The sequence below is a fragment of the Simochromis diagramma genome, unplaced genomic scaffold, assembly GCF_900408965.1.
Source record: "Simochromis diagramma unplaced genomic scaffold, fSimDia1.1 OVJJ01000050.1, whole genome shotgun sequence".
NCBI classification, from domain to species: domain Eukaryota; kingdom Metazoa; phylum Chordata; class Actinopteri; order Cichliformes; family Cichlidae; genus Simochromis; species Simochromis diagramma.
This window is the reverse complement of record NW_024387188.1, coordinates 41,304-55,446: the sequence shown is the minus strand read 5'-3', so window position 1 is coordinate 55,446 and position 14,143 is coordinate 41,304. Positions and strand designations below refer to the sequence as shown.

At 41.5% G+C, this 14,143-nt stretch overlaps 1 protein-coding gene across 2 annotated transcripts in view; it reads right to left on the bottom strand.

Moving 5' to 3' along the window:
• The window catches only part of nlgn2b (neuroligin 2b), a 65,423-nt gene that overhangs the window by 27,736 nt on the left and 23,544 nt on the right, over nucleotides 1-14,143 (bottom strand). For both annotated transcript variants that reach the window (XM_040049896.1, XM_040049897.1), the window contains exons 2-3: nucleotides 13,145-13,892; nucleotides 5,793-5,846 (exon numbers count right to left, since the gene is read on the bottom strand). In XM_040049896.1, the coding sequence (XP_039905830.1) occupies nucleotides 5,793-5,846; nucleotides 13,145-13,661 (571 nt within the window). In that variant the 5' untranslated portion in view covers nucleotides 13,662-13,892. The remainder of the gene's footprint in view (nucleotides 1-5,792; nucleotides 5,847-13,144; nucleotides 13,893-14,143) is intronic.

Below are 14,143 nucleotides of genomic sequence, written 5' to 3'. Positions count from 1 at the left end.
GACCGCAGCAATCATAAAACCACTTATTAACAAGCAGTTGGTGACAGTGGGAAGGAAAAACTCCCTTTTAACAGGAAGAGACCTTCAGCAGAACCAAGCTGCGGGAGGGGCAGCAATCTGACATGACTGGTTGGGGGTAAGGGGAGGAAGAGGTGTCCTTGTCCTTGTTATTAGTTCAGAGTGAACAAAGAACACTTCTCTTACCTCTGCCTTGTAACAGTAAAGTACAAATCCACTGATAACAAAGGATTTATCTGTTGTTGTTGTTCTAGTACTAGGTAGTTAAGTAAAAAAAAAAAAAACATCCACATGCAAACTGTCGAAGAAGGTGAAAATAAAAGCACAAAACACTTGTGTCTGGGTTCATCTTCTATGTTTTATTCTGTGATGTTTGTTTCCCCTGTCCTGAGCCCTGATGGTACCTTCCCAAACTGCTATTCCCCTCCATGTTTGGAGCAAATGGTGCAGGCAGTTCTGATGCCCTCACTGTTATTGGTGTCTTTGTGTCCATCAGTGTGTTGCTATGGTTCACTCTGTCAGCCTCTGTGCCTCGCCACCACCCCCTTCCTCGTCTGTGGTACGGCCTGAGTGTCTGAGTGTGGATGAGGCTGAGGGAGCTGCCAGCGCAGCCCAGTTAGGCTGAGCGTCTGCACTGTGCAGGGCCTGTAGATAATTTGTATGAAAGCCAGACCAAGTGGAAACATAAATAACAGCCACAGCATCTGTTTACCCTGATGAGCTTCAGCACTCAGAGATGGAGGAGACGGGGAGATAAGAGGAGAGAAAGAGAGATAAAGGAGGGGGGGGGGGGGCAGGAAAGAGACAGAGGAAGGAGATGAAAATAGGGCAGCATGAGAGAACTGACGGGGGTAGAGAAATGCATGAGAGCTTCACACCAAGAAGAATAAATAAATAAATACGATTTGATAGCATAGATGGAAAAAAAAAACTATGAAACGTTACAAAGCAAGTCATACACAGTGAGGTGCGTTAATGAACATTCACACAGGATTCACACAGACACACACAAGCACACATACACACACAAACTCTTGCATAGGCAGCTGCGATGTTGAGTCGCTATGGAAACTGCTTCTCGCTAATAGAACTGCACCAGCCATTCCATCGCACCGACTCACTGAATGCCTGTTGCCGTGGTAACAAATTCCACTCACGTATTTGCACACCCGCCTGCATCACCACCTGAATCTCAGGTTACACATGCACTTGGGTGCGTCACTCACAGTCGTGCGTGCAGACTCACACACACACATACATGCAGACAAGTGGATGTGGTAAAGCGGCACGTATGGCTTCAAACATGCAGGCATGTTTTATAGATAGCACGTACGACACAGGCAGGCTGGCTTTAAATTAAAAAAAAAAACAAAAAACTTTGAGTCGCACACTCTGATGGGCTGCTCCTTTTCCCCTCTCTTCTCCGGTGTATTCAGAACCTTGGCTGATTTCCCAGAAGATACGTAAACAAGTTCAATTATCTTGGCATCACCAGGACAGTAGAAAGGAGTGACGTTTCAGCCGGCGTCACGAGCAGCGCTCACAGCCACACTCCGTATCTCTCAAGCAGAGAATACATGGAAATATGATTTATCTACATTTTTAAAGTCCCATTTAGCAGTGTTAAGTTTTTACAGCTTTCATATATGACTTTCAGACCCACAGTGGGATCAACCACCCGGGTTCTGAAAAATTAACCCAACCCAGAAATGCCAAAAACTGCAGTTTTTCACATGGCCACTTGAGGCGAGCTCCAAAAGTGATTTAGTCCCCTTAGACTGTCACAGTAAAATGAACAGCACAAAGAATTAGATTTATAGCCTTGTAGGAAAAAATATATTTTGCCTGAATGGAGGCGAATTCATAACTCAAAGGTGGGTGTACATTTTCATAACTCACTGTAGTTATACTAGTAAGGCTTTAGGTTAGGTTTATTCTGTGATGTTTGTTTCCCCTGTCCTGAGCCCTGATGGTACCTTCCCAAACTGAGTCCATGGATGCTTTGATTGACAGGTGTGCTAACATAGGGACCTGTAGTTGACTGTTGTGTCTTAAGCCTTACCTCTGTCAATAAGTCACTAAACTGTATCTTTTGTTAATATACTTTCATATTGGTCCCTTTTTTTGTAATTTTTATGGCAAATATGCAACGGGATAAAACCCATTTAAGAAATCTGTGCTTTAGTTTTGATGATTGAAATTCTACTATTTTAGTTGTCTCTTACCTTATCGCTGATTCTGATTAGCAGACATGTGCCTGTGCATCTTGTGCACATACGGTAACTTCTGTCAATGGCATCACTCAACGTAATCGTGGCACCAGCTAATGTAGCCTAATGTAGCCTCGAGCAGAGGTGAAAACTGCAGAGGTCCGGTAAGCTCAGCTCTTTCTTACTACACACAATGCAGTTTTTAGCCTCAACAGACACCAAGTTTGTCTGTGTGTTAAACTGCTATTCAACATCTATCATTAATCCCTATTAAAGTTTTACTTTTCTCCCTGTACATAAAGCATGTTGACCTATCTCTGTAGCTATATCAACTAAGATAAGATAAGATAACATCAAATTACATTTTTGGGGGTTGTGTAAGGACAGATTCTTTTCTTTCTACTTGTGTCACAGATTACATCTTTAATATTACATTTTTTTTAATAGAAAAAAGGCTTAGGGATAGTTATGGGGCTTGGTAATTCAAAATACTCCAGTGGTACTTAAACCACAAAATAGATATATGTGGGGAGGTTGCAATGTTAAACCATAATAAATGAATATTGCTAGCATGATAACTGGAGCTACAAAATTCATAACAATACACACTAATGCGCAAGTATGTATCAGAGGAATTAAAAGGCAAAGTACTATAGCTGGTACTGCTAATCAAATGCACTTGATTAATTGGGTGAGCACAGTGTGAGGACTTTTATAAAAGGAGAAACATCCCAGTAAATTCACACCAAGGTCAGACTGTGCAATACTCCCCAAAACAGCAACAACCACCCCCCCCCCCCAAAAAAAAAACAAAAACAAAAACAAAAAAACAAGAGCTACATCTCAGACTCTACAGGCCTCAGTTAACATGTTAAATGTTAACGTTTATGAGAGTATAATTAGAAATAGACTCAAATATATCTTGTTGGGTTGCCAGGAGAAAACCTCCACTCTAAAAGGAACTGTAAAAAGAAGATGACAGCGTGGCTTAGATTTGTGAAGCTGCATCTAAACAAACTACAAGACTTCTGGAACAACTTTCCTTTAGATAGATGAGACCAACGTAGCGATATTTGACCATAATGCACCACATAACAGCTCATACCAACTGTCAAGCATGGTGGTGGACGGATAATGATTTGGGCTTGTTCTGCAGCCTCAGGACCTGGGGCACCTTGCAGACATTGAGTTGACCATGAACTCCTCTGCATACTAAAGTATTCTAGTCAAATTTGAGGCCACCTGTTTGAGAGCTTGAACACAATTGTGTCAAGCAACATGACAATGATTCCAAACACAGCAGCAAATCTACATAAGAAGGGCTGAAAAAAGAAAAGAATCAATGGCTAAGACCTCAACCCAGCTGAAATGCTGTGACAACCTTAAGGTCTCAATAAAGTGAAGCAACTATATATAGAAGAGAGCTCCCAAATTCCTCCACAGTGATGTGACAAACTGATAAAGTCATACAGAAAATGATTAGGTCAAGTTATTGCTGCCAAAAGTGGCAGTCCTGTGAAAACCTTCTTTTTCACATGACTGTATAACCATTTTTGCCGATCTTATCTTGTTTTTCTAATAACAACAAAGGCGAGAAAATATTCACTATCCTAATAAAGCTAAAATTTAAGAAATAAAGATAACAATGAAAAAAAAATTATTAATTTTGAATAAAAGATCATACGCGCATGCACAGTCACAATTAAAAGTGTGCGTTTGTATAATTTGGGGGGGGGATACAGGCATACAAATGCCTGGCTATGCATTCTCTGGAGATTTTGTCACACAATATTTCAGTTTTAAAAAGCTGGAATATTTGAATGTGTTTAAGAGAGGGACATGTCGGAACAATTGAAAGAAGCTCAACACAAATGCAAAAATGATGAGACGATGGAGGGTGATCCACTCAGTCCAAATTTGAGCCTATAAAGCCAATAAGGAGCTGGCTGTCTTCCCTTCCTCCCCCCATAACACTGGCACATTATTCGCTTCTCTCATTTCCACCTAACCTGATACTGTCCTACTCAATATCCACCTTTGTCCTGCACAGACAGTCTCACATTAATGTCTTACTGTTTCCAACAGATACTGCCCACTTTCCACTTTTCCATTCCTCCGGTCCTCTCTCATTCATTCCCTTATGGAAATCTTCATTGATTTGGGTGTAAAAGTTTTCAGCCTGCCTCAGCACTTGAACAATTTTCGCACCCGGACCCACAGCCAAGACTCTACACTTTCACAGAAAAAACTTTCCAGCAACAAAACGCTAATACTACTGTTTTACAACAATGTTTAAGAAACTCTGTCCAATCCATACCTAAACAATTAAGCGAGGAATTCAGCCATGCCCTAGCCCTCCTGATCCTGTCAGGATCCATCAGGTGTCGGCATAAATGTCAAGCTCTACCAGTCTCCTACTCATCCACCCTCTCACTCTCTCCTTCTCCACATCTCTCTCACTTTCAAAGCTCTATAAATGTCATTTCATAATGCACTTGTCTTCATTATGACTGTTTTTTCCCCCCTCCTCTCCCCCACCGTTGCCCTCGCCAGTGCTCTCGCGGTGTTCAGCTTTTTTCTTTTCTTTCATCTCTATTCAATCATTCTGCTCCTCTCCTTTACAATCCTGCATGGATCCTTCCTTCTGTTTTCACCGTTAAGAAACCACACAATTGGATTAGCTACATCTGTCTCTTTTTAAACCACAGCAATTAGAAATGCAAGGAAGGGAGAATTCAATACTGAAATAGCACAGAGCCTGAAATACAAAACACACAAACACACACTGAGGCGCAAACTGGAGCACACGCACTCGTGTGTTGAGTTGCACATGCGCTGTGCTCAAGTAGACACACATGCACGCACACACACATGCACAAATGGAAATGTGGAGCACTGTATGTGTGTATAATACTATGCAATATACAGTAAGTCTGGGCACGTGTACAAAAACACACGCACTAATTGTCTGCACAGATTTTGGTGCACCAGTAAAGTGTAGTGCGAGCATCTCCCCTTGTCTGCAGTGATCTTGAAAATATACTACAGTGGCAGAAATATGCAGAAGTCCTTCACTTTTTCCCACTTTAAAAATGAAGGATTGGGTAGAGCCCAATAACATTATGAAGGACGATAATTTAGCCGAGCAATTCACGAGAACTTTAGTCCAAGAATAAAAGCGCAGGTGAAGAAGGACTGAATATCGATTTTCAGTGATGCGTCACGCTGGATAGCCAGAACATCAGAGTGTGGTTAATCAACCACACAGCAACCAAGCAAGGAAAGTTAATTAGCTCCCCGTGCAAGCACACAAAACGCAGCATTTGTGACAAGGGCGGAATAAAAAACAAATACTTTGTATGTGGCTTTTATACGACCAAAATGCGTGCCTGTGAGAAGGAGTGACAGATTTGTATGCTAATAAAGGCAGTTAACACAGGACAATGTAATGTGCACATAGGGTGATTACACTCAGATGGTTATTAACACAGATGAAAACACCACAACCCCCCATGGAGTTTGAAAAATAGAGCATGAGGGGAAAAAAACATGCAATTAAAATACCTTCATCCCTGGGTCTGTTCATTGAAGACTCATCGTGTTTTTTTGTGAGTGGACCTGAGGTTTAGAAAAAAGACAAAAGACAAAATTCAAAAAGGTTGCACTGGTACAAAAAAACAAAACAGAAAAAAATCAAGAAAAGGATTAAAAGAGAGGGAAAAAATATGCTGTTTCTCGGTTTCATTTCAGTGGCTGTGTACAAGGATTACACACTGTTTCCTTTAAAAAGATAACCCCCAAACTCATCTGTTTCATCTGCTTAGGATCTAGTCACGGACTGCCTTGTAAATGACCCCAGAGGCCACTTCTCCTCAACCCTTCTCCCAATCAGTCTTGACACACTGCTGCTTTGTAAAGAAAAATCAATAAACAGAATCAAGCCATCACTCTTTTGGGTCAGAAAAAGCAAAGGAATGCCAAGATGCTTGCGTGTCCTGCTCTGAGGACTCAAAACATAAGGTTCATCCCTTCACTCCTGTATAAATGTGACTGAATATATATTAGAAACACCAGCCTAAACCTAAAACATGACTTAAAAGTCTTGCCTACCTAATTTGCCAAGAGGAAGTTGGGGTGTTTTGACGGTTATGCCACCTGCATGGGTTTGTGACAGGATTGGCCTCATCAAGGTCAAAGAGGAGCTCTGCATTAAGCTTTAATGGTGACACCAGTTAAATGCACTATAGGGGAGAGCCAATAACGAGCATTTATCACCGTGACCAGCCAACGCCCTGGCGTGTCAACCTCTGTAAGTCTTAACTGATAAGGATCCCATTAATTTGTTTTTTTTTCTTGGCTTCTGTCAGTGGGGCTTTTTCATCAGCAAACACTTAATGCTGCATTTTGTGTCGTCTACAGCTGCCGCCTGCCCGTTTGGAAGAAAGTCACAAAATACACTAAAACACCTGCAGTCCCACACACATTTAAATCACACACCACGCAAGGAATGTTAACAGTTTCCTATCAACTTGTGCTGTCGTCCTTGTACACACCCGGCAGCAAATTTCCCTCTTTCCAATGAAATATTGTTGCAGTCTTTTAAATTTGCTCTATACTGGATTGCCAAGAGGGTTATCACTCTGCTTCTGTGCTGCTGACATGCCTGTTTCTACCCTTTTGCTGAAAACCTTCTTGTAAAGTTATATACCTTTCACAGTAGTTCTCATCTATTGACAAAGGAAACACCCAGCACTCCACCATTATAATGCAGCATTTTCACATCTCTATCTGTATGAATATTATTTCCTGGTATAAAATGTTTATCTTCCATTAAAATGCGTCAGGATCAATGCTGAATGGATTTGCTGCATCCTATGAACACCATCATCAGGCGCCTGATCCAGAGAGCACTTAGTGCCATAGCGGGAGATGGTATAGTCGTAGGTCCTGGACTACAGAGCAGGCAGGTAAGCAGACCAGTAATGGATAGAAGGGCACATTACTACCCTATCTTGTCGGCACTTCCTCACTACTTATCACCACTCTAAAACCACACCTTCCCGCTTAATGGATGGACTACTCGGATTTCAGTTCAAAGTCCTCATGCCTAATAAGACTTAAACTTTATGTGAAGATGAGCAGCACATCCACACTTTGTCATGGAGCAGATATCGTCCAAAGATATCCACAGTAAATTTGTTAAAAAACAGAAAAAACACTGAAGAATCTTTTCTTCTTTAGTATTATTTTCACTATGAAATAATCAGTTTAAAAGCCTAGCACAGCTAGCCAAAGCCCAGTGTAAAGGCTACAGCCATGCTAGCATTTCTGTAACGGCCCCCAAAGACTGACATTTCAGACATCCCGGGATGTCTGAAATGTCATTGAGAGTTCATTGAGAGCCACACTGTGGTGGTTTGGTGTAAGATATCAAGTTTGATGCCCGGAGACTGTATGACTGATAATACCTCCTGAATCCCGGGGTATGATGCGCATCTATGAATCCTTTGCTACTTGCAAAGGACAGCTGGATAACAGCTGGATGTTGGACTACTGTTGTGGAGCCAAAACGGAAAATCATCCAAAAATGACCAGCACAATTCAATTGTGGTGGTCATCTTTCATCTGCACCAACCCAAAATCACCTAAGTTGGCTTAATTGGTTTAAGCTACATGTCAACATGCTAGCACTGACAAGCCTAACCACAAAGCACAGTGCAGATGAGGTTGATGGGAATGCCACTGGTTTTGCAGGTATTTATTCATAAACCAAATTACTTGAATAAAAAAATGAGTCACCAAAATGACTCAAGTCTGAACTTAACTTCACAACAATCCATCAAAGAGATGTTGAGACATTTATTATACACTACAAATTCCACAGTGGCTCTATGAGAAACATCACTAAATTATCTAAGTCACTGGATAAATCATTTTAGTATTGGTAGTGGTTTTATTGTGGCTATTTTCCATCACGGCTAAATGCTACAGTGGCTGCGCTTGTGTGTTTAATATACTGAATTTGCACTAAAATAACTGCTCATGGCAGTATCTAGGTCTTGCCTGACTTGACTAGGGTTTGAAGAAATACTACAATGGATTACACAAGACAAAAAGTAGGATCTAGCCAAAGGGAAAAACATACGCTTTTTGGGTCAAAAACATCCATCCCATCTGCTTCCCATCAGCACAGAAGCCTGCCGGTAGGCTGAGTGCCACATGATGTAATGGGCCACTGGTCAGTGAAATGCTACGGCCTATGCAGGAACATTTAGCTTGGGTTGTCCCAGTACTGTTTGACCTAATACAGCTCCATCTCTCAGTCGACAGCGTTTCTGTTCGGTTCAGTGAGCTAGTGGCCAGTACGCAAGCTGTCTCCCGTCCCTCTCCATTTCCTCAGTGCAGTAATCGGGATGAAGCTGCAGTATGTCATGTCTGTGGTGGCCTGTCTGCTTGACAAGGTGTCAGACACAGCTTCAGATCAACACCCCCACTTCCTGCAGCTTCTAGCACATGCAGTCCTATCCTTTTGCTCTCTATCTCTTCTACTGTGGCCCCAGCCCCCAGCTCCATTCTTGCCTCTGCTGTCCTGCCTCCTGAAATATGGTTTTTAATAAAGAGCACGGTAAATGCCTGCTCTAGCGGTAATAAAAATGAAGAATCTCAGGCTTTTGGCTGGGGAGTGTCTTGGGGAAATAGGAAATGCAATGAGACAGTGCTCTTGCCTGACAGCCTGACCAAATGCTAAGAGTTAGGGTGGAACACTAGAGAAGGTGGTAGAGAGCAAAAGAGAGATAAAGTGAGAGTACAAATCTCACTGTTCAATCGGGGAAAACATTTGTGCTATTTACATGGTACTACAAAGTTGAAGAAGTAGCAGGCTACATAGTGGCCTGTTGGGGAAGGGCACTGAGCTCATTTGCATTCAGAACAGTGACCCCTTCTACCGCCATCTGCATAAAGATGGAGGAGTGAGGAGAGCAGAGAGGAGAAGGGGTAGGGGATGGTTTTAGGGAGGAGAGAGAGAGCAGGACGGGTGAACGGATGCAGAAAGAAAGAAAGCTTCTTCATGTCCAACCAATCACATGACGAACATGGTCAGAAAGAGTATTTCTGGGTATGAAATAAAAATCCCAGTCAGAAGGTGCATGACTAGAGGATACTACATAACACTGAAATCTAAAAGCTCTTTATGAATTTGTGCTGCCAATTCGTTTTGGCCCACCTACATCCGTTGTGCGTGGGAATGCAACTCCTCGTTGCCAAACACAGCACAATACAGCCCCAGCAGCCAACCTTTATACATGCTTGACCATCACTTTAGAAAACAAACCTACTCCTGTAGATAAAAAGCTCAGTCTGGCTGAAACATCACTAAGAGTCTACAGGAACAGATGATCAGTGAGGCCAATGTGCTTCCACCAGTAAATCTTAAAACTTTAAAATGCCTCTGGGCTCTTATTTGGGCATTTGTTTAGAGAAAAAACACAATCAAATTTAACTTTAATTTCTGTGGTTACCAGGATATAATACTGCATGCATATAATCACTAGTCACATCTGATAATTCTGACATTTCTTTGTTAATTTTGACCACAAATAACCTTTTGTTAGGCTTTTTTTAAACAATGGAATGGAATTATTTTAGTCTTTTCTGAAAAGACTTTCGGTCCTTTGAGCGCGATGTCCCTCTGTTGTATTTGCAAGTAGTATAAAAACGACAGCTGATGTCAATATAAACCAAATTATCACGGGAACCAAAAATCAGGGCCAAATAATAGCCCAAAATTCTAAAGTGCAGTTCATCTTCATCCAAATCTAATGGCCAGATTGTTCCAGAAATCCTATTCTAAACTATAAATGTAAATCCAGTGGAGGCCCCATGGGATCACTAATGAAATGGACATGCACTGTCTTGGAAGCATGACAACAATTAATTTTACAGAGGTCGACCAATTATAAATGTCTAAAACGTTTCATGACATCAGGATGGATGCTTTGTTTGTGGTTGACCTTTTTGTTTTAAAGTTTTTGAGTGAGTGATCCCAAAAATTTGATCTCAGATTATAATAAAACTTTAAATATCATAGTGAAACACTTAAAAAAAATCTGCTCCATCCGATAAAACCACCAGTTTAACATCATATAAGCAATTTGAGAGATTGTGACAGCGGTAATATGTGAAAAATGTATCTGATTCCTGGGGCATATCACTCTCCTCCCGTCTCTATTTCTCTCTCTCACACACACAAGGCAAAACATATCCTTGGGGAAGGCATTGGCCTTGTGTAAGTGGTGACCCGTGACAATAAGTGACAGATTCTGACAAGCAGACAGGGCTACATGTAAAATCTGTCTCACTCATTTGCACACCTTTCCACATGGGAATAACACAGAAAAGTCTAAATAATCCTTTCTGTAAATACATGTATATAGCTTAGATATTCCACTAATTCTGTCCTTATGGCCAGAATATGCACACTTTCCGTCATGTTAAGAGGAATTTCAATCACTTGATAATCTCTGTCATCACTTTCTACTACGCTAACGCTCATTTTTTCCACTTGAAATTAACATTACCATCTTCTCTGGGAGGGCGGGGGGGCATGGGAGCACTCATCAATGATATATAAGTTTTCATTCCAGCTTCATTGTTGAAACAAGAATGTTTTACGCCACTCTAGACTAATCCTCGGGCTAGGCTTCATATACAGTATTTGCAGCAGCTGTAATGCATAAACATGTGTTTTGCTTGAATACTCTCAGGTAAGTCTCAGGTGAACCCATTAATCATAGGCTTTTTAACATTTTATCATTAGCCTTGCTCACTATCATCAGCAGCATATGCTTTGCCTCCGAAGTCAGACTTTGATCCTGTGTTCTCTTACCTGCCCATCTGCTTTCACAAACGCTCTCCGCTGGCTCATTAATGCAAGAACTACACCCAGGTAGCCCATGTGGAGTAAACAAGGTTATGCTTGGCAATGTATTGTATTTGTTATATATTTTAATAACCTAATAAAAAAATCACCATATTGGCAGCGCAACTTTGAGGAGACAGTTCCTATTACTGCATGAGACAGTATGAATGCCAGTCCCAGAGCTCAATATTATACAGGCATATTTTTGACAATTATAAGTCAATCATATTGTCTTTATATGTAAACTCTTAACTGGAGCAACCTATAAAGTGATAGACAGCAAATGGGACATGAGCTAAAAGCTCAGTCATGCTAGAGTAAAAATATGGAACTAGCAAAAATCAATGATTGTGTTACATTTTTTCGCATTCGGCAATAAGATCCAAACAGTCACAGTGACCCAAATGTTGAGTATGAAACACCCTCAACCTCTGGGTGACCACTTTCGATGGCTTGCACAGGTTGCCTGGTGGAAGGCAAACTATTTCCAAACAGTTGTGGTTAGACTCAGACTGTCTGCAGTCGCTCTCAGGAAGGTTGTTAAAGGTTTCCAAATAACTGCCATCTAATAGATAAACGCAGACAGGTTGAGAACACATTGCAATCATTCTGAGTTACTCTGCGCCGATGAGCGCAACTCATTTGTGTCTCTTTGCAACAGCGTACTCGGCTTGATCTGTGGGGTTGTAAACCTATAAAATGCAAGGTCATTTTGCAGTTAAATCGCTATCCTGCAGTAATTATGTCACTACTCGTGTATTTCTGAATTTTTCATTCAAATTCATGAGGTTCTGGCATGTTACAAACTAAGAGCAGACTGACTCTGTCTTACTGATGTTTTATCACCATCTTAACACAGGTTGAGATGTGGCGGACCTGGTCCTTGTCTTTGAAATAACCATTTGAAAGCTAACAAGACTGCAAGTTCACTGCACATGGTTTCAACCACTGTGGAAATGGTTGCAACAGTGTCATTTGATGTGATGTGATGTCACGTTATGTTATGTTGCAACCACACTGGGTGTGACTTTGATAAGTAGGAATTCATTATTGAAAAAGCACTGCTAACAGTATTGACAGTACTGTCATAGTCATAATTGCTGGTGAAGAGTTGGTAGAAGAAGAGAGTTACCTTCCTCTGAAAACACTTGAATGGTATAAAGTCATAGTGTGAAGGTCAGCTGTGTGGCTACAGGGGTTTCTTTCGTTTGATTCTCTTAGCAACATTGCTCTACACTTACAAGTTTGTCAAAAACTAAATGAAAAAAAAAACAAACAAACGCTAAGTTTTCATAAAAGTTTTTAGACTGTAGAGTTTGTATGGTTTCCCTGTGCATAATGGGTTTCCTCCCACACTCCAAACACATGCATTTAGTTTAAGTGGTGAAGATATGAATCTGTCTGTTTGTGTTAGCCATGTGATGGACTGGTGAACACTCCAGGGTGATACCCTCCTCTCACCCCACGACAGCTGTGACCCTATGTTAAGAAAATGGCTGGAAACAAATGAGCACCAGTCAAGCTAAAGGATATTACAACACAGCGCTGTTAAAAATAGCATAATGAGCAGCTAAAATGTTTTTGCTTTCATTTTTAAAAGTCTAATGATATCCATCCATCCATGTTAAAATGAGTTGCACATGAGCAATAAAAGTAAAACATATAACTTTGTTGCAGCATTAACATTTCTAAACAATTAGGCCCAATCAATAGTAATTTAAACAGACCTTCTTTGGAAATCTCCTGATTGTCTTTTGGCTTATCTTCCTCTGAATACAATCCAGATAAATTTATCAAACTGACACTATTTCATGGAGTACTTACACTGAGTATAAAATGTGAAAATGACAAGAAAAGTACAATCTGTTCTTTCTCTGTGATACAGTTGTGACACAAACTGGTGCAAATTATTAACGAGAATTCGCCGACAGAGACAGTCAATGCAAGACTTTCCACTTGCATGTAATACAAGCTACGCCTCACATTACGGACTCACCATCTTCAGTGGGGACATAAATGTTGAGGTAAAGGCAGTCCTCACTCTGGTTCTGAACATAGGTGGCTGCTGCATCCAGGTTGTCTGTGAACCACACTGGTAACATGATCTCAGGAAGCACCCCGTGCACATTCTGAGGACACACAGGCGCAAAATGAGTGGCATTGCGAATCTCTTGCCAGGAACCTGGGGCTTCAGGAGGCTGGAAGCGCCTCTCGCCAATAGGTGCGGTGGCATATGGCACACCTAAATACTGTTCCACTGGGCCCAAGATTTCATTGTTGAGCTCTTTCCTGATACCACGGACCTTTCCGTAACTCGTGGATACTATGGGGTGTTTCAGGTCAACTCGTTGACACGAGGAAATCGTCAGGTGCAGCACTAGTCCCAAGAGCCACACCAGACAGTGATTAGCGACCTGCTGAGTAGAATAGTGATGCTTGCCGCCATAGCCCTGGTGGCTGGCAGCGCTGAATGGAAAAAACAACATGTCCAAAATAAAAGCTCTTGTACTCATATCAAAGGGACTTCAGCTGGGAGCAGAGAGGGATCACAAACTCAGTGGGATGTGGGGGATGACAAAGGCAAAAAGAGGATTGGTGGAAGGGGGCAGGTTAACGGTGTTCCTAGAGCGCCATGGTGAGGTTGAGGGCCAGACAGCATTCTCCAGTAGACTCTGTGGTCTCATATGTCTTCCTCTTTGGAGCTCCTGAAGGGTCCAGAGCTGCAGCTGGGATACCAATTAAACCTGGAAGACACAGACAGGTCGCAGGTTTGAGTAAAGACATGTGAATAAAAGCCCTGTCAGGTCAGGCTGTTTTATAAAGCTGCAAGAGACACAGCAGGACAGAAGGATGCACTCTTGTGCTAACTATCTCACCGAACTTAAACCAGATATTATACAGTGTGTCATTTGTATTTAAGTCAGAGCTATTTAGCCAGTCTATGGTATCACAGTAACCAAGTATGTTTGCTATAATAACGACTGTATTTTCTACA